Here is a 27,217-nt window from a genome sequence, read left to right on the forward strand (position 1 = left end):
TCCAATAAAAATGTTCTTTTTTCTCAACTTCTACTCATTTTCAAGCTCTGAGAGATAACTTCAAACGATCAAAAGACATTTTGCCCTTGGATGGGGAAAAGAATGTGAGTGGTCAAATGAGGAGAGGGTACGATCATCAATGAATGCAAAAGAGAAAAGAGGGTAGGGTGACGAAATAGAGGGGGAAATTCCAGTTCTCTCCGGGGGTCGAAGGAATGTGTTTACCTTCTGGTCATTTTTCTTGGCTTCCTGTCTAAAGAAATATCTTAAAATGTATCTTTTTTCAAAAGAAAAAAAAGGAAACTGACCATATAACCGGTAACTTGAAAAATAGGATTACCATATAAGCGGTGAGCTTTAACACATGTTTCTTATTAAGTTAGACGGGACTTTAGAAAATTGACCATATAAGCGGGGTGACCTTATAAGAGGGTGACCATATAGGCGGTACTGACTGTATCTTTTAGTTGCCGTGCCTCAGGACCAGTAAGTTTTCTTAATTTCTAACCCTGAAATTCATTATTATTTTTCTTTGAAACATTTCTTTCTTGATGTTAAGGTATGAACTGCCTCAACCTCCTGCTGGGAAAATGACTGATTTGGCAGCTTGGACAGAATGCGTAGATAATTCAATGGCACAACTGGAACATCAGGCTACTCGGTGAGAAAACTTTTGACTGAAATTCTCTTGAATAGTTCATGTTTTGTTTTTGTTGCTGTAAATTTCACTGTACAATAATGTGTCCAAATTTGTCCAATAAATCCAAAATAGCAGATACCCCTAAACTTGATGAACATGCTTACCTGCTCTGTTGCAAATTGTTTTTCTTCTAAGGTTTTTCTAGGGTACATTTATTACGGGGTAAGCATTTGTCTCTTTTGGCCTTCAAATAAAAAATTATATTAAATACAGGGTATCTGCGCACATGGAATGTCATGAGAAATCATGGGAAGTCATGAATTTCACTATTGAACAGAATTTGTCATGAAATGTCATGATTTTAACTATTTTTTGAAAAAATCATGGAAATTTACGGATTTCGGTATTGAACAGAATTTGTCATCATTTTAACTATTTTCTATAAAAAATCATGGATTTAGGTCGCCGAAAATTCTTATTTTTAAGATGGGATTTAACCCCCCTTCCCCAATTTCACGGTGTTCTGAATATCTGAATTTTTAACGAATCCTTCACTCATAGTCATATTGTATTAAAATATAAAATGTTTTTATCATGTTCTTCAAAAATTATGGTGTTCTTTCAAAAAATGGAGAGAGAAAAACATCACTTAAAGACTGAATTATCTTTTAAACTTCTGTGATTTCAGAATTTTTTATTATTATTTTTTTTAATCAATTTAAAATTCTATCTGAAGTAAGCCAGTCATTGGCAAATTTTTTTAAATTCAGAAATGAGAACAGAAGAATCAGGAGCATTTCTTTCCTTTTCTATGAACAAGACAAGTATCTTTAGAATATAATTCTGCAAACAAAAAGGAAGAAAAAATTATTAGCTTTTGAAATTTTTTTTCAGTTATTTTATTGCTTGAACTCTTTCTTTACTCTGTTTTTTAAATCTATAAATATGAAGATGAAGAGTATAACAGTTTTGGTTCTATCATTTTCTATATAATAATGCTATTTTAGATTTGTTGTTGTGTTTTTGTTGGAGAAAATAGTAACTTTGTTAAGTCATGAAAATTCTTGAAATTAGTCATGAATTTGAAAATCTAAAATGTAGCAGATACCCTGTAAATATTAATGTTGCCCATCCTTTTTATCGTTCCATTATTTTCAAATATTTTATTTAAATGAAATGATATCTTGTGACATTGAATTTTTATTTACTTCAGCTAAAATGTAACATTTTTATTTATTCAATTGAAGAAAAAAAAGCAAGATATGATCCTTTTATTTAATAAATTGACATCAATGTTGTAGGTAAATTGAATTCCGTAATTTTGCAGAGAAGCACCACTCTGTGATGTATGCATAAAATTTTACCAAAAAGGAAAAAGTTGTTCACCAGAATTGGATACCACCATCGGATACCCCGCACAAAATTTTTCTCCTTGACAGTCCGTGGATTTAATTAAATTATAATTTGATTAAGAATGATTAAAAAAAAGTTTCAAGATATTTTAAAAGCTAGGAAATGTATACAATTTATACTAAATTCATGGATCTTCCTCATGTTACAAAAAAATTTTACGCATTAAGACATAAAATATCTATACACTTATGTATAGTTAGATATCAAAGTAAAATTATTCAAAAATTTTTATAACATGCAATTATACTACTAAAATATAATTTCAACACTCATATGTTATTAAATCTTACATATAAATGTTCTGAGTTTTTGATGTAAAATTAGCTGAGTATATAAAATGCAATATTAACTGAGCATTATGATCACCTGGCCAGAATATTTTAATTTCTCTCGAATTAGAAAGAACAGCAAGCATACATTGTTTCTTTATTTCTTTGTAAGTTCTTTCTTTTGAGAAAATGGATTTACATAAATTTCGTTTGCCTATAATATCTTACTTTTAATATATATTTCAGAATGAAACAAATTCTGAAAATTTTATAATGTTCATCTAAAGATTTTATACTCAGCAAAAAATCTTATATCTTTACTATGAACAATTATTGAATTGTATAAAATAGTTCAGTTCAAAACTTATTTATATATTTTCTTATTTTAATTTACCCTAAATATTAAGACATAAAACAAAATGTTTAATATTGTTCAACTTTGGTTTGCTGTTGTTACATGATTAAAACTAAAGTTTTATTTAATTTTTACAGCTATTGTAAAATTAAATAAAAAAAATAGTTACTATTGAATTAATTTTTACTGATGTTTATTTTCTTGGGGGAAAAATTATATCTCAATGTTACTTAATGAATTTTAATTACCCGGCCAAAGTAAAGAAACTCACCTTAAAACATTCCGCACGAAGGCCTTCATGCAAAACAACAGCAATACTGGGATTTAATTTAATTTATGAAATAGATATGAAAAAGTTTATAGTGTATACATATTTGCTAAATGTAGTTATATAGTTAAAAGTCAAGAATATTTATATAGTATTTATTACAAATCGCATAATATTTTATAAAAAATATCTTTTAAAATATTTTGAAAGTATTAATTATTTACTTACTAATCCTAAAATGCCTTGTATTAGCATCCATTGTGCACAAGGATTACAGTTTATAGAAGAAGAAAAAAAAATGAGTTCATAGTGTAAACCATTTCTTTCAAATATATATTTAGATTGCTCAAGCGTTTAATAATTTATAAATACAGTTATTCATATAACATATTATATAACATATTAGTTTCTGTTTTCATTATCACAAATACGAACTCAAAAAAATAATATACTTGAAATGTAAAATAGTAAATATATATTCAACACACACTTGAAAAAAAAAGATATTTATATGAATGAATTGTTTTTTTTTTTTTTTTTTTTTTTTTTTTTTTTTTTTTTTTTTTTTTTTTTTTTTTTTACTTTATATATATTTGGGAACAAAATGTTACTGCCTTTACAGCTGGAGAAATTTTAAAAAAATCAATATGAATCTTTAATTCACAACATTAAAAAAATTATCTAAACGATTCTATACCTTAAATTGTAATGAGATTTATTATTCCTAGAGACATTATCATCGTTATCATTTAAATGTACTTTCCTTTTTATTCATTAATAATAATCTATCAATCTGTATTTTAAAAATTCTTCCAGGGTGATTATCCAACATTTGGATTTAATAAGTTAAATTAGTATGCTTATTTATTACTTTGAAAGGACTTGAAAACTTTTTGTTATATTTATGCCCCCTTGATTTAATATATACTATGTCATTAGGTTTTAAGCATCTGAGTTTAAATTTTTGATTATTACATTTGTTTTGTTTATACTGAGCATCAGAGATGTTTTCATAAGTTTTATCATATATTTTGTTTAAATCCAAAAGAATTTCATCCAAGTAATGCCCTTTATCTATTTGCTGTACTTGTATATCGGGATTAAAAGTATAAAAAATTAATGACAAATTTCAACCAAAATGTATTATATTAGGTGAAAATCCGGTTGTACTATGTTTAGCACCATTACACAAGTTTTTATAAATTTTCACTGCATTTTCAAAATCATTAAAGAATGTATAGTTGATTTGATGCTAGTATTAATTCGTTCTCTTGCCGAATTAGCGGCAGGATATGCGCAAGTGGTGTGATTCATTTTAATTCCCAATCATTTTGAAAAATATTCAAATATTTCTGATGTAAATTGAGTACCTAAATCTTCTAAGATCATATCAGATCTGCCATAAGTGCAAATATATGCAAAAAAGACTATCAGGACAGCTTCGGTAGTAATTTTTTTTAATGTCAAAAGTTCTAAATGTTTGCTGAAATGATCAATAACAGTCAAAATATATTGTTGATTAGAGAAAGGTCTAGCTATGTCTAAAGAAACAAATTCAGATGGTCTTTTGGGAATAAAATTATTTTATAAAGGAGCCTGAGGTATTCTATGATGCTTATTTTCCATTCATTTGGAACAAGATTGAACAAAATTTTCTGTGTCAGAATACTTAGCCAGGAGTCTGTCCAGACATTTTGTGAAAGGTCCGTTTTTGTAAAATTGTGGAAAAATAACTCGTAATTTGTGAATATAAAATTAACGTTAAGTCAGATTCTTTCAACCAGGGTCCTGCTTTTGTGAATTTGTGCAGGTAGGGTTCTGTTATTGAAAAAAACTTTTTCAAGGAGTTTTTAAATTGTAAAGAGATACAAGATTATGCTCAACACTCTAAAATTGTAATTTAGAAAAATTGAATTTTAAAAGATAAACAGCAATTACTGCTACGAATAAAGGAAGAAGCGTCTGCTGAAGACAAAACTTACATCTGTCTTTCTCCTCCCCCCCCCCTGGGAAGGGCTTATTCAATTAAAAAAACAATAATGAAGTCAAACAAATTTGTAAAAGGTCCGATTAAAAGATAAATTATTTTGTGAAGGGTCCGTTTTTGTGAAAAGATATTTTGTGAAGGATCTGTTAATGAACCCAAATTTCTTCTAAACAGACCCCTGATAGCATACCAAAAATATCTACATTTTAAAAATTGGTATGTTTTCTTAATTTCAAAATGTGGTAGATGAATTGTTGCAAGAACTTTAAATATTAAGGATTTAGGAACAACAATAACGTGAAATTCTCTATTTTCCATGTGTACATACATTAATAATTTTGTATCAGAATCAATGAAGTAATGTTGACTAGATTTATTAAATTGTTCATTTTCGATATTATTTTTAATTTTCTTAATATTTTTATCTAACTTTTGTTCGAATAAGAATGCATGATTTAAATTTTTTTAAAGAGGATCTTTGTTTACATTGGTATTATTAATGTAATTTTGTACTTGGTCATTTGAGTTCTCCACAAAATAAACTATTTCATCATTTATTTGAAGTAACTAAGAGTTACTAGATAGATCCTTTTAGGGCGGTTCTTGTTCTAATCAACTAAAAAAAAGCTGCCAAAACGCTTTGAACTCCAGAAATGTGTTTAAAAGTAAAAGAATACTCTCTTAATTGAATTAATTATCGTGTTGTTAAGTCCATGGGAGAAGAATTTTTCTTGTAATAATTAAGGATTTACTATCAGATTAAATAATAAAATGTCTATTATGAAGATAATGTTTAAAAGCCAAAACAGATTTTACTGAAGCCATTAATTCAACTTTAATTGCAGGATATTTTCTTTCTGCATTATTAATTTTTTTAAAAAAAATATGGTACTGTAGATATTTTACCATCAAATTCCTGTAAAAATATGCCCCTGAAATTTCAAAGTTTGAACCATCTGTATTGAAAAATACATTTTGTAGTGAATTAAAAACATTTTGGTATTCTTGAATCCATTTGAATCTAACTTTAGGAGAGGTCAAATCAATTAACGGTTGAATTTATTTAGCATTACGTGGAATTAAATATCTATATATCTACAAACACCAATGAATTTCATAAGTTGTCTCTTAGATTTTTGAGTAGGAAAGGATATAATTTTAATTGTATTTTATTCAATTGGTAAAACTCTTTGTTCTGATATTTTAAATCCTAAATAATCATTTTCTTGAAGAGGAAATTTACCTTTACTTGGTGAGAAAGTTATATTATATTTAATTAAAACAGAAATGAGAACTTTTAGTTTTTCTGAAGTTTCTTCAAAAAAATTACTATATCATCTTGGCACGCGAATATTCCTTCTAGTTGAGTTTCCTCAATTATTAAATCCATAACAGCCTGTAAAGTTGCAGAAGCAGTTTTTAATCCTAAAAGTAGTCTTTTATTTTTAAATGTTGCCCAAGGAGTTGCAAATGCTAGTTTATCTAGGTATTTTTCAGGCAGGTTCAATTACCAGAAAGCTGTTGGCAAGTCTGTCATATTGTAGAATTGGTAATTAGATACATTTAAAATGATGTTTTGAATCTCCTATCGGGTTATCCGCGCACCTGGAAAGTCTTGAAAAGTCCTGGGAAGTCATGAATTTCAGTATTGAACAAAATTTGTCATGATTTTTACTTTTTTAAAAAAAAAAATCATGAGAAAGTCATGGATTCAGGTCTCCAAAAAATCTAATTTTTGCAATGGAATCCACCCCCAATTTCATCCTGTTTCAAATATCTGAATTCCTAACAAAATCACCACTCAGTTATATTTTATTAGAATATAAAATGCTTTTATCATGTTCTTTAAAAATTATGGTGTTCTTTCAAAAAATGAAAGAAAAAACATCATTTCTAGAGCGAATTATCTTTTAAACTTCTGTGATTTAAGAATTTTTATTATTTACTTTTTTAAATTTTATCAATTTTAAATTCTAGTCGAAGCAAACCAGTCATTGGTGAATTTTTTTATTCTGAAATGAGAACAGAAAAATCAGGAGTATTTCTTTCCTTTCTGATGAACAAAAAAAGTATCTTTAGAATATAATTCTGCAGAGAAAAAAGGGAAAGAAAATTATTTGCTTTTGTATTTTTTCAGCTATTTTATTGTTTCAACTCTTTCTTTACTCTGTTTTTTAAATTTAAAATCTATAAATATGAAGATGCAGAGTCTAACAGTTTTGTTTATACCTATCATTTCAATTAGTGTTATTATAACGCTTTTTTAAATTTTTTGTTGCGTTTTTGTCGGAGAAAATAGTAACTTCATTAAGTCCTGAAAAATTCTTGGAATTAGTCACAGAAAATCATGAAAAGTCTTGAATTTGAAAATCTAAAATGTAGCTTATGTAAATGTAGCTGATCTTAGGAAGCGGGTAAGCTGATTGTTTAACGATGCTATTAATTAATCGTAAGTCTGAAGCTAATCTAAATTTTTTGTTTTTGTTTGGGATCATTTGTATTCTTTTTCTTAACCAAAATCATTGTGCAAGACCTGCACTCCTTTTGATCAATCCTACTTTGACCATTTCATACAATTGGTTAAATGTTTCTTGTTGAAGAGTGAGGCACAGGAAATGGCAAAGTGCAAATAATCATGAATAAAAGAAATTTCAGGTATCACTTTATCTGTGTGTTTGAATGTTTTTAAAGATTTTGAAAAGACTTGATAATTTTTCAATGATAATTGTTTTAATTGTTTTGTTTTGCTTCGTCAAGATGACTTAGTTGGAAATCATATTCTTCCCTTTTTCTTAAATCCATAGCATCTTTTGTTGGTACAATTAAATTTAAAAATTCCTTTCTTTTAATTTTATCCCGTTCTTTGATTTTGATTATCAACACTAGGATCACTTAAATTTAATTTTGAATAGTCATAATCTTGTACAATATGAATAGGTTGCATTTGGCCGACATCTTGTCCTTTATTCAAATGTTCTTCAGATTTGTTTTTAAGAGAAATATTACAAGTATAGTATTTATTATTTTTGTTATATAATCCATGAAAAGTTTTAACTTGTTCTAAATTATGAATTGAAGAATAAATTTTGATATCTTTATAAACTATTGCTGGTTCAAAAATTACATTAGTATTTGTAGGATTTTTTAACTTTTACTTTTGCATAAATATATTCTTCATTGTTTAACAAAATTTTATGGTTTAATACAGCCTGTCCATTTTGTTAAGTGTCCAAATTTTGTTTATTTATATTTTGTTCATTTACATTATGAATCTCTCCATAAGTAGTTGACACAGTATCTTCGTCATAATCAAAGTTTACATTATCAGTGCATTGTTTTTGCATTATTATGGTACCCTTTAATTAATTATTAATTTTGCCATAATTTAAACTAAATTTTAGTTCGAATAATGCTAATGCATTTGAGCTACCATCGACTATTCATAATATGTGTAACAAAAAGTGTATGTTTATATAGTTTATTATTTATTTTTAAAGAGATTTGAATACAACTTAAAAATGAAACCTTAGAATTTATAGTATTAATTGAAACTGAACGTGAAATAGATTCATATTTATTATTATGTTTAAGTTTATTAAATGTTTCATTGGAAATTATTGAAAGGGTAGAGTCCGAATCAATTAGAAAAGGTGCAGAATAATCATTAAATTGTACATTAATGATGGGTAATTTAGGTGTTTCATTGTGCACAGATGCAATAATTTCATTAAGTTCCTCAGTTTGAGTGAAATATTCATTTTGCCTTTTTATTTTATTAACAGTTTGGGTAAAATTATTTTTCTTTTTATTAATCCTTGACATATTATGAATAGTTGATGGTAGCTCAAATGTATCAGCAATGTTCGAACTAAAATTTAGTTTGAATTAGGGTTAAAAGTGGTGTCATTAGGATTTGGATAAGTTTCCTGTCTATTATCATTATTATAAGTATCATTATGGTTAGGATTATTATAAGTGTGATCTCTATTACATTGTAATTTCTATTGCTTCGAAAGTTCATTCGACTTTGATCATTTCTATTATATTTATTGATTTGTTTATTTGGTTGAGGAATATTTAAAAATTCTCTGCAAAATTTCATAATGCTTGCCACAGAAAACACAAAAATTCTGTTGAAAATTTTGTTTGTTATTATTATGGTAGGGGACTTTACGAGAACTATTTCTATTAGAATAATGAGTTTTCTGTTTATAATTACTATTTCAAAATGTTTCCTATTTCCATCAGATTTACTCTTAGTTTTTTTATTATTTGAAACAATATTGTTTATCTGCTCTTTTAATTTTAAAATTTCTGAATTCAGATTTAAGATTTTATCATTACTTTTATATTGATTATTAATTGATCTGTCAATATTCTGCAGCTGCTGTGCTCTTTTTACAGCATTCTCATAATTTTTGATATTTTTCTTCAATGTTGTCACTCAGACCTGCCAACTCTCCTGCTTTTAGCAGGAGTCTAAGGATGATTTCTCCTGCTTTTTCCTATTTAGTGCACAATAGAGGAAAAAAAAGCGATCATCCGCACTTAAGATGCAACCCCCGTTTTTCCTTTACCTCTTCACGTTGTATGAAATCATGATAACGTCATCTGACGCGATCAGGATCAAAAAATTGATTCAGATTTAGTGATTGGTACTAAAACTGAAGAAATTGTTAATACTTTATGCCAGGGATGGGCAAACTACGGCCCGCGGGTCAACTGTGGCCCGCCGGAAGATTTTATCCCGTCCGCAGATAGAATTTTTATTTGCCGATCAGTGACAAATATAAACAATATACATCCATTTTCTTGTCGACTATGTTTAAAATTATTTCTGTTTTTCCTTTTTTAACAAAGTACTGATGACATTTTTACTTTCTCTATTTTTGTTCTACAAAACATAAATTGATGGATATAGTTAGATCAGACAGCTTCAATTGGTAAAATCTTGAAAGCAGAAGTTCTTTATAGAATAGCCGTAGATTGGCTCCAATTATCGTTTGTCTTTCTCGAGAAGCTGACTTATGGAATCTAATATAGGTAAATTGTACTTCACATTTGGCAGACTGCGCATTTTACGCTAGAAAGAGCGGACAATCTAACAATCATCTGAAGCAGTTGTTTCTAAATATGCCAAAGTTTTACAAATCATTACCAAAAGCTAGTTTCCAAATTTAATATTTCATGCCCAGAAAATCAATGCTATGTTTGCGTAATCTTATATATGTGAACAAGGGTTTTCAACTATGAAAATAAGAAAAAATCCTTTCAGAAGTAGACTAACAGAAAAGCATTTAGCCTTGTTCCTTAAAATAAGCACATCTCACTTCGAACCTTAATATAAGGAACTTTTAAAAATGAAATCGCAATTTCCTTCATCTCACTAAATATTTAAATTAAAACTTGTGTGTCGCTTTTTTTTTTTTTTTTAAATTTAGAAGTTTTTACTTAGCCCACCAAACATTTTTTTCTCGATTTTTGGCCCCCGACCGAAAAAGTTTGCCCATCCCTGCTTTATGCAGTGGTGACCAACAGATTTTTTATTCTGCTGTCAGAAATTTTGTTAAATGTTGCAATTATATCTTTCAAAAATGAAATTTTAACTAATGCTGAAGTAGTTAATTTCTAAAATATTTCCAATGCTTCTTTTTCTAGTATTAAATTTTTCATTGATAATTTTCCTGTGTTGGTAAAGGTTTTAGGTCAAAATAATACTCATTCATATCTTGATACTCTGGAATCACAATTCTGTGCTCTTCAATGTGATGCAAATTTTCAAATGTCATTATCTACTGATAGGATAGACATGAAGTGGTCAAAAGTAGGTTCTCTAAAGGGAAATGCTTATTCTGTGTTAGCTAAGTTTATGCATGCTGTGTTCCATACAGCAATGCAACATGTGAAAAAATATTTAGGACACTTGATGACAATTAAGGAAAATTAAAAAGAGATTTTGATACTAATTTTTTAAATAACGCTAAATCTGCAGTTTTAAAACAGGAGCAGTTAAAAAAGAAATGTATAAAGTATTGTACTCATTATTGACATATTTTTTTAATTTCAAACCTCTTCCTAAATTTCAAAAAAAAATCAAAAGATTTGTTTTAATGTAATTCTAAAGAACCTTTTATTTTATTGTAAGAACACATATCTTTATTAGTAAGTGTCAAAATCTTATTGTGATCTATTAATGTAAATAATATAATTAGAAATAAATTTCTTGTAGGAAATGTGAATCAGGTTTAATTTTCAACATTGCGCTATGTCGTGATGCAGAAAGAGTCTCCTGCTTTTTTACTTTCTAAGGTTGGCAGGTCTGCTTTTTTATCACGAGGAAGTGCTCCCATCAGATGCGTATACTTTTAGGTTTGAATATCTTTACTATTTAAGTATAAATTATCAGATAACTTGAAAGATTGTATTTTATAATTAAAAAACTCTATCAAAACAAAACAACAATAAAATCATGAATCAAATTTTCACAATGCTTGCGTACGTCAGGTTTCTTGTAAGTTTACCACATTTAAACTTTATTCGCTCCTTTTAAATTTATTTTTTTGTTGTCATAATTTTTTTTTTAACAAAGATTATTAATTTTAAATTTTTTGATTTTTACTTTCTAAAAACATAGTTTCCTGATTTTTAATTATGCTCAGAATGTTTCTAAGAATACCAATGCAAATTTTTTAAGTCCCGCAGTGGACTGATCGTTAAGACACGGTTCTCAGCATATCACCGAAGTCAAGCATCACTGGCTGCGGTCAGTGTGCGGGTGGGTGACCACTTGGATCAGTCTGCGTAAGGACCGAGGGTGTGCGGTATTGGTCCTCGTTAAACTGTGCTACCGTAAAGTGCTCGACTTCGCGTGCAGGTCGTTGGGCTACTGAAACAGGGGTGCCATCCCCCCTGCAGAGGATCTAAATTGTGATGGCATGTCTTCGGATCATCCTCCGGGATGTTTCCCAGACCGTCGCCAATAGCCCATTGTGCAGCTCTAGTGCGACGTAAATGAACTACAACACATAAATGAACAACATAACTAACGCAGACATTTTTTATCCGCTCCTAAATTTAAATAATAAAAAAATATGCTGATATCCGATTTGAAATACAAACAGAATTTAAATCTCACTTCAAACAAAAAACAATAATAAAAATTTTGTGTAAGGTTTATTATTTTCAATAATTTATTAATTAATTAATGTTGTCGAATTGATATTAGGCTTTAAGACTTAAACTTTTTTTTTTTTCTTTTTTTTACATAACGGCAGGCATTGAACTTTTCGTTCTTCGCCATAGAAGATGCCGGCATTGTTACTCATTTAGCGTTACCCAGTGGGCACCTGTGAACCAAAGTCATGGAGGCGAGCAACGTTACCCACGCCATACTGCCACAAACCCGTTCATAGGGTGGGCCACATTCACTCATTCACACAACAGAAGACAACACAGAGAGAGAAACATCCATGCCCAGAGCGGGATTCGAACCCGCGGCCATTGGCTCCGCAGTCAGACACGCTAACCACTCGGCCACCTGGCCGGCTTAAGACTTAAACTAAATATAATAAGTAAATATATTATTTAAATGAATGATAATTCTAATTCTAATTTCTGAAATTTGATGAGGATATAAGTCTTTTACAACAAGTGATGCTATTAATGCAAAAGGGATGATTAATCATACTTGATAAATCATACTTGAAGTTAAGAAAAAAGAATGTTTCCTTGCGAGAACGATTTTATAAATAGGGGAGGGGTAGAGTTTTATAAATAGAGGAGGGGTGTAATTTCAAATAAAGCAGAAAAAGATAAATTTTAGTTTAAGCAACAGTAAATTGCATAATCATAATGCAAGATTTTTCCTTAATTGAACACCTAGTAACCATTGTAAAAGAAACGCAAAAACATTGTAAACAATTAAACAATTCCTACCAAAACTATTTATTTTAAGAGCATGCAATTTTTATTACGTAGTATGTAATTGAAAAATTTCAATGAAATATAATGTGATTGAATGAAAAATAAAGTCGCATTAAATTGACAAGCATTTATAAATATGCAAAAAAAAAAAAAACAGCAATATAGCTTTTACATTTAAATTCTACACGCAAAGCCTAAATTTGCAAATAAAAAAAGCACTAATGATAGTAATTTTTCCCCTGGAAAGTGAATGTTTATTACTTACACTGTGTGTTATTGCATGTAAAGTTCATAAGCTTTTCATTAATTTTTAACACTCTACCATAGAACCTGATGTAATTTGCTTGTCAAGTAGTAAGATTTATGTCCAATAAAGACGAAAAGTAAAAAGGAAATAGTAATTTGAATTTGATAATTAAAAATGAAACTCACGATAAATGAAACATAAAGATATCGATTAAAGAAAAATAGTATTTCTCATAAATTACAGTACTGTAATTACAGTATGTGTTAACTACAACACGTAAATGAACAACAACAAATTTTTTAAAGATTGGATATGAAGAGTTCCAAGATTTGGCTTTTTTTCTTCAACATCTTCTTATTTTAATAATTTAAATAGAAATTTATAGTTCCAATTCATGTTCCACCATGGTTCAGGCTTTCAGCACAAGTTTCATGATTGAAAACTTTCTGGGACTTTACTCATCCATGAAAAAAAAATATATATTAATAATTTTATATGTACAAATGTTTATGGATTAATTGAATAAACAAATCTTGTAGGACAGATACAGTAATCACATCATAGAATTTTTAAATGATGAGTCGAGTTATCCACTAAATTACTTTTGTACAAAAATGTTAAGTATCATATTCATTTCAAAATTTTTGAAACTCTGTTTTAAAACTATATGATTAAACTCAATTACAAATTTTAATTATATATTTGTACAAGGGAATATTCTGGTTATTTTTTATAATGTAACAGTACTGTAAAATTTTTTCCATGCATTGTTTTTGAGTTGATTATACTAATAAAGTATACAATAATATTTACACTTTCTGAAAAAAAAGCAATTCTGTAATTAAAAACAGCATGTTTTATTTAATATTTTGTGATAATGTTTGCTTTTGTCATCTTAAGTAAAGCAAAATATGCTTTTTTTTTAGTTTGCTGTTTTCAAAAGTAATCTTATTGTTCCAAAAAATGTCCTGATTTTTTTCTTTGATCTACTGTACTTTGACCCATAACCAACTTCAAATTCTGTAAATAAGAGCCACAATGGCTCAGGGGATAGAGCATTTGCTTTCCAATCTATTGAACCGGGTTCTAATCCGAGCAATGGCTGATCAATGTGAAATGCGCACCCGACCACAATGCGGACGCGAGATATTCTCAGTGGTAGAGAGATGGTGTGTTAGAGTCCCCTTGCTGTCTGGCTCACCATGGGAGGATCTGGTGATCTTCCTCTCAGCGTACCAAATGTGGGTTAGTTCCATCAATAAGACAAAGGAAAATTTCTCCCGATTCAGGAGTTTCCTTGTCTTCTGGATTGGGTTCAAAATAACAAATCTCAGAGTTGAACATTAGTAGTCGTAAACCCAAAACTTGGGTCGGCTGTTCAACGACGGTTATAAAATTAAAATAAAACTCTGTAAATAGAAGTTGAGACACTTCACGACATTCACTGTATTCTTTGTTCATTATAACATGGTTTAAGTGTATGTTGCATATTCATGAAGTTAAAAAAGTTGTAAAATAAAAATGGCCACTAGAATTATTATAAATATAGTGGAATCATAATTTCCCCCACCCTCAAATGATTGTGTGTATCAATCTTTTTTTTATCATTCTATAATTTCATTTCATAGTCATTTCTTTATTATTTTTGCCATGCATTCAGTTTCTATCATTTGTTTATCTCCATTTGTCTTAAATATTTCTACTCTTTTTTTTTATGGATTCGAAATATATGTTTATGTGAATAATTCTTTTGTTTTTCAGAATATGTAATTTAGAATTAATGAGCATCTATGGTTGTGAAACATGGAAATCGTGTAATGGTGTTTTAGTTCAGATGGTAAATCAGGCTCAGAAGCAACTCCAAGATTTAAGGTTTGTTTTTAAAATTACTCAAGAGATTTATTGAATGCTGGCATCATTTAACACTAAACATACCGGTCAAATGACCATTTAAGAACTTTTGCATCGAAAATGCGCTCTTATCGTTTTTGCGCATTTGACCTCATGACTTTTTCTAACAATTATATACTGTTAATATTCCATGATTATTTCTTTCTTTTGTTTGTTTCAAATAATATTTATCGTATACTTATTTCTACCACAGCCGGTCAAATGACCATTTAAGAACTTTTGCATCGAAAATGCGCTCTTATCGTTTTTGCGCATTTGACCTCATGACTTTTTCTAACAATTATATACTGTTAATATTCCATGATTATTTCTTTCTTTTGTTTGTTTCAAATAATATTTATCGTATACTTATTTCTACCACAACCGGTCAAATGAACATTTAAGAACTTTTGCATCGAAAATGCGCTCTTATCGTTTTTGCGCATTTGACCTCATGACTTTTTCTAACAATTACATATTGTTAATATTCCATGATTATTTCTTTCTTTTGTTTTTTGTTTCAAATTTTGTTGGTATTTTGTTTGTTTCAAATAATACTTATCCTATACCTATTTCTACCACAACCGGTCAATTGACCAAGAGAACAATTTATTGCTTTATAAGGTTATTACGATGTAATGCGTGTTCAACGTATTGCATTCAATGAGTTGCGCATTTCTGCAAGGACTGTTGCATAGTTAGTTCAATCAGAATGACTGTGAATTTAAATTTCAAGAAGAAAGTACCTAAAAAGTTTAGATTGGCATTTTTGTGTCAGAAAAAGTGACAAAAACTAAATGTTTTGGTACATAGCTTATATTTTATTTTGATAGCTTTGCTTCATTTGTAACTAACTGTTAGTTTTTACCCAGAAAAATGTCAAAACAATCAAGACAGAAAGTTAGAAGAAATAATATTAACTATAAGAATAGTTATAAGAATTATAATTCATTTAATTATAAGAATAATTGCAAGATTTATGGAAATGATAATAATTAGAAGAAATATGTTTGGAGAAAATGTATGATGGAAACACCCTGTATATGTAAAAAATGCTTTGAGCAATGAATTAATTCTTATTCTTTGTAATACATAAAAATTGGCAATATACAATTTTGTTTAGTTATAATAAAGTTTTTATAGTTTATTTCCTTTCTAACATCCATATTCCTTACATTCAATCAAGAAACATAAAGTCCGGTCATGAAGTGTTGGTATGTGTTAAGAAGAAAAAAATTACAAAAGGGTCATCCTACAGCTAATTTCTCCCTAGACGAAATTTCTTAATAGAACTATAAAAAAAAATTAAAAAAAGATATTAATGAAAAATACAAAATTTTTTGGACATGAATCTTTTGGATTTTTGAAAATTTTCGAGCATTTATTTTTTCTGTTTTAATAATTTTTGAAGAGAGTTATAACATTAGACCGGAATTCTAGAAGGAAATTGAAGAATAACAGATTATGTAAATCTATCTCTCTTTTTAAAAGCGTACAAAAAACTACTACTTTGCTTCATATCTTATAAATGAAGAATTTTTGATCTGTGTAATGTCAGTGATTTCATCATAGAAAAAAAATGGGTGAGAATTTCTCACCCTTTTTCAAAAACAGGGTGAGATTTCAAAAAGTTAACTGAGATTTCTAAAAAAATTAAAAAAACAGAAAAACTCTTGAAAAAAAAAATCATTTCTTTAATTATAATACATTTTTAACGTCTTCCTAAAGCATTGAATATTTTTGGTGCATCATCATAGAAGATTTTGCCTTTACAAGATATTTGTCCATCTTACATGAGTGCAAAAAAAATTTTAACGTCTTACATGAAGAAACCTTACCTTCTGTAAACACGTGGTTGCAGAGAAATGTGTTCTGAAATGGGTTCCGTGGTTGTGTTCTGTTGTTCGAAAAGGTTTTGAACAATACTGGTAAATAGGAAAGCTAGATAACGGGGCCGATGTTGAAAATAATGAAAGATCCAGGAAGAAAAGTGAAACGGATTTTATTCTAAATGGCGTAATTTGAAGCTTTTTCCAAAATGCAAGAAATTCGCGAATTTAGAAATTGATTTATAGGATGCGCGAATTTCTCGCGGTAATAATTTTTTAATGCGAGAAAAGAAAAAAATATGCGAGATTCTCGCGTTCTCGCGCTGTAGTGAAAACACTGAATGTGCAGCATAAAAGATCAGGAACTGATAGTGATTCCAGCAGGTTTTGGTGATTTAAATCAAATTATTATATATATATATGTAGATATTGATTTAAAAAATTAAAAAACAGTGTTTTAAATTATTGATACTTTTATTATTTTCTTTTCTTAGTTTTAAAATTTATTTTAAATAAATTGCTGCATTAATTAATTTTAGTTAACAAAATTACTTTCTTTCTTCGTGTGTGTTCAATTCCAAAATATTTGAAATTCCATTTTTAAAATTCTTTTGATTCTTGAGATTGAAAGTACAGATTAAAGTAAACATTTGATGCTTTCTTAATATAAACTTGAATAGCTCAAGAAAGTACATTAATATCAAATCACAGAATGAAAATATCTATGTTGTTAAATTAAATAACCCAGAATTAGAATTGTGCTCTCTCTTTTATCAATAAGTATTTTTTTCTCACACTATGTTTAATGTATCTTTGACATTATCATATTTTCTATAAAGAAATTCTGTGAAAAATATTCCAATGAGTACAAAGATTTTAAAATTTTTTTTTAGCTTAACTTATCTATTTTGATATCGGATTAAAAATTAATATTTTAATATGAAAATATATAGATTAAATATTTATTTATTTATTGATGAATGACTACATTTATAAACACAATCTGTTGCATTTATTTTGTCATATTAAAAATCAAGAGGAAAAAAAGAAATCACAATTTTAAATAAAAATTATGGTTGGTAATTGAAACTTTGTTTTGATAGTTAAAGTAATCTTTAAATTCTCTATTTCATCTTGTCTTTAAATTTCAATCATGCATTCATTTCAAAATGGTTGCTATGTATTATAATGACAAATTGTTTTAGATAGTTAGAGCTTCTAAAATATTGTTATAATATAGTTTTTATGTTAATTTAGTTTTGATTAAACATTTATAAAATTTATTTTTATCATAAATCAAAGATCTTACAGTGTATTTGAATTTTAAGAAAAATCTGATTTATATTTTTAAAAAAATCAGATTTTTTTTTTATTTTTGTAAAAAAATCATGAACTCTGGATTCTGGAATTAAAGATGTGAGGTAACAAAAATAGTCTCAGACCAAAAGAACTACAATTATTCAAAACCATAAAAATAAAAGAGTTTTTATTGTATTAAACTCTATTTTCAACTCTCTCTTAAAATGTCAATTTCTATTAAAATTTAAAATCGTGTCATGTAACATACTGCAAAATCAAGGAATTTTTGTTAGTACAATGCATATTAATCTATAAATTGATGAAAAGTCTTCATTTTTGAGCATTTTAGTTATATCCTTAAAATTAATAGCTTTAATAGATCTATTATAATATCTATTAATGACTCAATTTTAATTAAAAGTCATGATTAGGTCAAAGCTTTTGACCTCATTCGACTGACAAATAATTTTGTATTAATTACTTAAACAACTGCAAAAATCTCTGATGTTTTCTTCAACTGAAACTGTTTAATTTTGTTATAGAGAGACTCCACTGCATTTGGAAGAAAAAAGAAATTAATGCATTCTGTAATGTGATCATCACAATGTTTGTTGTTCCAATTGCCTACTGGGCTGTCTCCAATTGAATCACCCTCTATCTTTTGGAGATAGACCAGTATTCCCCGTAGAGCTCTCACCGAAGGCCTTCTTTTTTTCTCTCTCCCCCTGTGTGCTCTCAGATTGTGGATCTCGTATTCATCTTTATTTTTGATAATTTTCAACTCTCTTTTAGATATATATTTATCTGAAGTTTTTAACAACTCTTATGATGCCTATATAAATTTTAATATTTTCTCCCTGGAGCCCCACAGGGAGGATCCCTCATAACCTTTTCCAGTATACCTTCATGTATATATATCTTCTGCGATGTAATATCTGCATACCAAAACGTAAAGCAAAAGAAGGATGCCTTGCCAAATTAGTCTTTCCTTTTTGAGATTGAAAACAACACAGTAAGACCAGCGATCTTACCTGGGGTGTAACAGCGTTCCCCTTCAAACTGACCCACCACTCCAATAGAATGACTCTCCTATAAAACACATTCAATAATATTATTTGTTTATTTCTATTTGTGTGCATTTTCATAGTTATAAATTGTGGGTGCATTTCAGGAAGAAAATAATGGATGTCAACTGGAAAAGGAAGAATGCTCAAAATAGTGCTGGCGAAAAATTAAAGGATCTCGAATCAAGGTTAGTAATATTATTTAAAGGTGCGACAAAACATGTTCATTACAACAAAACAGTGATTTTTTTAATGCATGGAGTACGATGGAAAAACTATTTTTTGTTACTATTTTCTATTTTGTAAATTCCAAACATATTTCAAAGTGACATATTTTTTGCTCATGCGTATGATTTTAGCAACATATGTGGAATATTTGGTGACATACTGGCTCAAACCCTAATAATGTTAATTATAGTTTAAATATTCAAATCTAAGAATCTTCAATGATTCTCTTTAAAAAAAAAACTTAATTTATTTTTTAAAAAAATTGTTCTACATATCATTGCTTTTACGGCATTTTTGGATCTTTTTCCTGTTATACCAATGTTAATTATTGCCATGGTGCGTAGCGTTTTCAAAAAGATATTCTACTTGATTACACATTATTCTACATAAGGTGCTTATTTTCAATTTTCGATTTTTAACCCTTTGCTTGCTGCTGGTACAGCATATGTACCGGTAGAAAAAACTACTCTTATTGTGGTGCTGGATCATTAGTTGTACTAGTGGTTCTCTTCTCCCTTTTCTCCTAGACCGCCATCGCACCTGTCATTTCTTCAAGAACCCCCTGTAATTTTGACCTATTGTTAAAAAAAAAGACTTAACGCTGTTTGCATTTGATTTAAATTGGCTGAAATATTTTTCTCTTTTATTATTAGTTGGCGAGTTTTAAAGAGATAAATACATAACATTTTAAATGTGTTAATAATCATGACTGGAAAATAATGCAACTTATGTAATTTTATGCCTATAAAAATGCCTAAAATTCCCTATGTGTAAAATGTTTAGTACATCATGCAATGATTATCACGAAATTTATATTTCTTAAAATCTACTGGATTTTTTTCCTGTCGATGTTGGCAGCTATGCTATTGAAATTGCATTTTTGCACAGATTCAATGCTTGCTTGCATATTTAATTATGTATTACTGATAGATAATGAAGCGGACCTCATTTACAGAGAAAGTTAAAATGATTTTGTTTAAAACTTTTTTAGTTTTAAAATATTCAGTTTGTTTTATTCAGAATTCAATTTTTAAATTATTTTAATTAATCTCTGATCAATTAAATGGCTATTACTATTCAATATTATGAATAACATTTCAAGTTCATTTAATGTCCATCATAACCTGAAAATATTGCAGTTTTTTCTATTTTGATGACTATAAAAATCCTAAAAATTCCCCTTCCTTAAAATATTTAGTACGCCGTGCAATAATTATTGTGAAATTTATATTGTTTTGTAAAATCTACTGGATTTTTTCCTTATCAATAAATAATAATAATAATCAATATTTCTTGCCAAATGATTCTCTTTATTTAAGTTTATAGAAAAGTATTTGAAAAGAAATCAAATGTTTCTAAACTTATACATGGTGCGTAGCGTTTTAAAAGAAATGCTGAAAGGTGCTTACTTTCGTTTTTTAAAAGCCCTTGAAGGTGCTTTTCATTGGGTGTTTTTTAAAAGTGCTTAATTTTACCTTTTTCAAAATGAGATTTTTCCTTTACTATGTTGATTTTCAACCCCAATCTATTTCGGCGTATCGTCAGTCTGTATAGATGAAAACGCCATTCGTTTTACATGATTCAAAATTTCATGATTTTTGACAATTGTCAAAAACAATGCCAAAACTTTTTCTTTTTTTGACATGACGGTTAAGACAAGATAAAAGCTTTAATTTTCAAAACTTTTCAACCCTGCCTAATTATGATATTTTTTTAAAGTGCTTAAAAATATTTTTTGAGTCCTTGAAAAGTGCTTAAAAGGTGTTAATTATTTGGCTATGCACTGTGTTATAGGAGTGACACAAAAAGAAAAAAAAAATTTTTATAAATTAAAATTTGCCTTTTCTAGTAATGATGTTGTTTTTTTTCCCTTTCCTTTCAGTTGGGTAGGTTTAGTGAGTAAGAATTACGAAATTGAAAGAGCCTGTGCTGAAATAGAAAAAGAAATCACTGTTTTGGAACAGAAGCTGAGTAAAAGAAAAATGACTGGTTGAAAAAACTATTTTTAAGCCTACACCTTGAGATAATTTTGTAAATCATCTGTAATTATGAATGCCATACTTGTATAAAATTTTGAATAAATATTCATAATAAAATAGTTGTTGTTGAAATTCTTCTGTTTAAAAATAAGGAAACGAACATTGCATTCGATTCTGTTCTTCAAATTTCTATTATGAGTATTGTTCTTTTTTTAAATTATCACTTTATGAATCCAAATAAATTCATATTGTGATAGCGTCCATTTGCATACATCACTTGGCACATTTTATTAAAAAAGTTCAGAGGAAATTTTTAAAAACTGGAAAAATCAGGGAATTTAATGTATTGTGACCACCTTTTAGTCTTTTTCTTTTTTTAAAAAAAAAAATGGAAGAAACAAAATCAACAAAAAAGTTGTGATCGCCTTATTACAATCGCTGGTTACCTATTGGTCAAATGCTTTTTCTTTCTGGATTGACTCCGTAAAACGCCACAACATTTCAAATCATAGGTTACTAAAACTGTCTCCATTGATGTTTGTCGTCGGATTGATTTTCATATACTGCCTATGTATGTGTTTGAAGACGTCAAAAAAATCCTTTTCCTTCTTCAGCATTCCTATTTGTATTAAAATCAACGTCACGCCAGTAATTATACTTTAATCATAAAATGAATGTTAAAATACTTTAAATTAATATTGTATAAATACGTTAAAAATGTCTGCTAGTGAAAATAAAAAGAAAGTACAGCAGCGGTCTCCATAGCAACGCATGCCATGACGACGCATGCGCACTGTTTACTATTACTCTTGAACACAGTTGAAAAGTGTGTGGACGCCATCAAATCCAAACCAAGACCCATTTTGGCCAATGGGTAAATGAATAAAAACTTCAAAAGGAAACAGTTTATTTTCCCTATGAGTTTATATTAATTGTAGTACACATAAATTGTTGTAATTATAATTTTTAAAAACTACTTTATCTTTTCATTTTCTCGGTCGGAAGTAAATGCCTGAATAGTTGGATCTGTACTATCAGCCACCTCACCCTCAAAGTGCAAGATGGCCTTACCCAATAACCCCCCCCCCATTTCACAGCATGTTTGGTGTACAACTAACTGCACGAGGTATTCAGATCTCGAATTAACGTAGTTAGTATAATCCTCATGCGTGTTTAAGCAAACATCACTTCCTATTAATATCAGTGTCGCATTCAATAATTGTGTTGAAAACCATTCTTTTTTTTAATTTTTTTTTTTTTTTAAAAATCTGCAGACTTATTTGCACTGCAGAGTAGATGTTGCCAATCAAAGCCTGAAGAAATAATCATTGAGCACTTTCCTGTGTGTGAAATCAAGAGGGGTTTTTTTTTGCAGTATTTTATTTTAATTTTATCCCTTAAAAATGCCAACAAAAAAAGTTTATTTTTGCCATCTTTCTTTGCATTTAGCTGCCATTTAATGAAAAAATGGAATTTTATCTGATTTTATTTATTCCAACTAGAGACTCGTACATAATCGTTAATTTTTGATCTCCATTTCAGATTACACAGTATGGAGATTGAACAATACACGTCTATCGGCATGCAATTATTTTTATAGGTTAATTTTGGGCAGGGACCGATCAAGACAAATTCAGGCCCACGAAATTTTCCGGGACCCTAACAAAATATTTTGAAATTAAATTTCTGAAGAGTAGTCCTAACAATAAAAAGAATCTATGACACTTCATAATTCAAGAGAAATATTCTAAAAAATTTTGAAAGCCGACAATTGAGGATTATTTTTCTAAGATAAAGTTTACGCATCTAAGTATTAAAGCAAAATATAAAATGTTGTGTGGAAATAAAAATAGTTTGATGACCACAAACAAGTGAAATCAGTGATTTTTGCTAAAAGTCACTGATTAGATGAATTATTTTAAAGATTGTAGCCTTCCATCTACAGCTTTACATATTAAGAATAAGCTATTAGTTCTTGTTGACACTAATCATTAATAAGAGGCTTTGCGAATATGCATTCTCGTTGCATTTGTTTAAGCCGTTGGAGTAAAGTTTGCAGCAATTAAAATTCAGCTGTACTTTGGAATTTGATAAATGCAAAATGCAATGTTTACACGAGTTCGGTGCATCACAATATAAAGAAAATTTGAAATAAAAAAATGCCTTTTTTGAGAAAAACTTTTTCTTTCAGTATTTAAAAAAAAAGTAAGATTGTGGACTTTTTATTAATTTTTAAGGACCCCCAGAAAGTGTGGGCCCTAGGCCCGTCCCTACTGGGCCTAAGTGATAATCAGGCCCTGATTTTTAGCTAGGATTCTGTATTGTTGCTGAAAGGTGACTAAATAAAGCCCTCAGCTATGACGGCTCAGCCGAAAGAGCGTTCACCTTCCAATGAGATGAACCGGGCTCGAATCCCAGTGATGGCTGGATGATATATCTGCACCCGGCCCACAATGACCTCAGTGCTGACGTAAAATATCCTCAGTGGTAGACGAATCACGGGTTAGTTCTCTTTTCATCAGGCTAATCGTGGGGGGGTTTCTTCTCCATGTTACGCAAATAAGGGTTTGTTCCATCAAAAAGTCCAACAAGAGGGCAAATTTCTCCCAATACTTGATTCAGGAGTTCCCTTGTCTTCTGTATTGGGTTCAAAATTACAAGGCTACGGAGTTGAACATCAGTAGTCGCTAACCCATGAATTATGTCGGATGTTCAACGACGGTTAAAAAAAAAATTATGTTAAGAAATTTAAGACAAAAATATTAAATACAAGCGTTTAGCAACTAAAAATTGAAATTCACCTGAAAAAATAGGCCTTATTTTGATTCCTTGTTCATTTATTTATTCTTTTACTTTTTCTTGGGCACTAATAAAGTTTAATTTTTTAAAAAGCCTGGTTGGAAAGGTCGTGTCCTAGAGGTCATGGATTTGATCCTTCCGGTCGTAGTAAATGGTGACATTTATTCGTTTTTTAGCTATTCGCTCTTTCCAAAAGAAAAAGAAAATTTTTTTTTTGAATAAAGAACACTTTACTCACGTTAAAATATTGAAAGGAAATATATAAAATAAATAATTACTTTAAAAAAAAAATTAACCTTCGGCCGGGATAGAACTCCGTTCCCCTCGGACTGCAAATTTCTTTGCTAACTAGCCCGCTGCGCTACTGACCATGCCTCACAAGCTGTTTCCCCGAATATTATACCTGAAGAGCTTATCTGCGGTTTTTCAACGGAACCCATTTTCGTCCATTGTGGTTATCCAACATCATAATGCATAACACTATATAACAACAAGTCAGCGAGCGGGTGGATTACCACTTAGATCAGTCAGCGTAGGGACCGAGGTTGTGCGGTATGGGTCCTCGTTAAACTGTTCCACCGTAAAGTGCTCGACTTATCGAGCAGGTCGTCGGGTTACTGAAGCGGGGTGCCATCCCTTCCGCTGAGGATCAAAATTGTGATGGCGTGTCTTCGGATCATCCTCAGGGATGTTTCCCTGACCGTCGCCAATAGCCCATTGTGCAGATCTAGACCGACGTAAATGAACGACAACAACTATATTAACATCATAATACATAACATTATATTAACATACCACTATATTAACATTGCATATTATATTATATTATATTATATTATATAATAAAAAGTTTTACTACAGTATTAGGAATTATTACAATGTGAGGGGTTCGGTCCTGGGCACTAGTTAATTTTTTTTTCTATTTATTTTATTTTATTTTTTTAAATTTATTTTTCGACACTTCAGCATGAAAGAAGTGTTCTATAAGTAAAAGTAACTATTCTTCTTTTGGGAAAGAGCGAATAATAGCCAAAAAACGGATAAAATTCAACTCCGGAGCTACGCACAAGACTCACTCCGTAACTCCCTTTAATATTTAACTTATCATTTTCAAACTCTGCCACAAATTAGAGTTTTATATACTAAACTATCGTACCAAAGGGAATTTTTATACACTAATTAGGGGGCACACATTGGGCCAAAATAGATTTTTTTAATTAACCGGAAAAAAGTTCTTTAATCTATATATTCGTGAAAGCACCGTGTGAGTCGTGGTGTGGTTGTTAGCGCCATGGGTGAAGAAGTTCATTGACTCGTAGGTCAGGGGTTCGGTCCTGGTGTCGAATAATTTTTTAATTTTTTTTTCTATTTACTTTAATTTATTTCTTAAAATTTATTTTTCGATATTTCAACGTGAATAAAGTGTTATATATACAAAAATAATTTTTTTTCTTCGGGAAAGAGGAACTAATAGCTTAAAAACGGATAAATTTCGACTCTGGAGCAACGCACACGACTCACTCCGTAACTCCCTTTAATATTAACTTATAATTTTCAAACTCTGCCAGTAATTAGAGTTTTATATACTAAACAATCGTAAAAAAGGGAATTTTTATACACTAATTAGGGGGCACACAATGGGCCAAAAAAGATTTTGTTAATTAACCGGAAGAAAGTTCCTTAATCTATATATTCGTGAAAGCACCGTGTGAGTCGTGGTGTGGTTGTCAGCGCCATGGATGAAGAATTTCATTGACTCGGAGGTCAGGGTTTCGGTCCTGGTGTCGAATAATTTTTTAATTTTTTTTTTCTATTTACTTTACTTTATTTCTTAAAATTTATTTTTCGATATTTCAACGTGAATAAAGTATTATATATATAAAAATAATTTTTTTTCTTCGGGAAAGAGGGAATAATAGCTTAAAAACGGATAAATTTCGACTCCGGAGCTACGAACACGACTCACTCCGTAACTCCCTTTAATATTAACTTATAATTTTCAAACTCTGCCAGAAATTAGAGTTTTATATACTAAACAATCGTACCAAAGGGACTTTTTATACACTAATTAGGGGGCACACAATGGGCCAAAACACATTTTGTTAATTAACCGGAAGAAAGTTCTTTAATCTATATATTCGTGAAAGCACCGTGTGAGTCGTGGTGTGGTTGTTAGCGCCATGGATGAAGAATTTCATTGAGTCGGAGGTCAGGGTTTCGGTCCTGGTGTCGAATACTTTTTAAATTTTTTTTTCTATTTACTTTATTTTATTTCTTAAAATTTATTTTTCGATATTTCAACGTGAATAAAGTATTATATATATAAAAATAATTATTTTTCTTCGGGAAAGAGGGAATAATAGCTTAAAAACGGATAAATTTCGACACCGGAGCTACGCACACGACTCACTCCGTAACTTCCTTTAATATTAACTTATAATTTTCAAACTCTGCCAGAAATTAGAGTTTTATATACTAAACAATCGTACCAAAGGGACTTTTTATACACTAATTAGGGGGCACACAATGGGCCAAAACAGATTTTGTTAATTAACCGGAAGAAAGTTCTTTAATCTATATATTCGTGAAAGCACCGTGTGAGTCGTGGTGTGGTTGTTACCGCCATGGATGAAGAAGTTCATTGCCTCGGAGGTCAGGGTTTCGGTCGTGGTGTCGAATACTTTTTTAATTTTTTTTTTCTATTTACTTTATTTTATTTCTTAAAATTTATTTTTCGATATTTCAACGTGAATAAAGTATTATATATATAAAAATAATTATTTTTCTTCGGGAAAGAGGGAATAATAGCTTAAAAACGGATAAATTTCGACACCGGAGCTACCCACACGACTCACTCCGTAACTCCCTTTAATATTAACTTATAATTTTCAAACTCTGCCAGAAATTAGAGTTTTATATACTAAACAATCGTACCAAAGGGACTTTTTATACACTAATTAGGGGGCACACAATGGGCCAAAACAGATTTTGTTAATTAACCGGAAGAAAGTTCTTTAATCTATATAT

The 27,217-nt window shown here is 29.4% G+C and overlaps 1 protein-coding gene across 1 annotated transcript in view; it reads left to right on the forward strand.

Moving 5' to 3' along the window:
• Window positions 1–21,508, forward strand: part of LOC107440573 (pre-mRNA-splicing factor SPF27) — a 34,871-nt gene extending 13,363 nt beyond the window's left edge. Inside the window, exons 4-7 of the mRNA XM_087149294.1 lie at window positions 560–661; window positions 14,864–14,974; window positions 19,292–19,372; window positions 21,295–21,508. Coding sequence (XP_087005420.1) covers window positions 560–661; window positions 14,864–14,974; window positions 19,292–19,372; window positions 21,295–21,406 — 406 coding nt within the window. The 3' untranslated portion in view covers window positions 21,407–21,508. The remainder of the gene's footprint in view (window positions 1–559; window positions 662–14,863; window positions 14,975–19,291; window positions 19,373–21,294) is intronic.
• The last annotated feature ends 5,709 nt before the right edge of the window (window positions 21,509–27,217 follow it).

The sequence above is a fragment of the Parasteatoda tepidariorum genome, chromosome 8, assembly GCF_982258835.1.
Source record: "Parasteatoda tepidariorum strain Cologne lab strain chromosome 8, Ptep-v5.0, whole genome shotgun sequence".
NCBI classification, from domain to species: domain Eukaryota; kingdom Metazoa; phylum Arthropoda; class Arachnida; order Araneae; family Theridiidae; genus Parasteatoda; species Parasteatoda tepidariorum.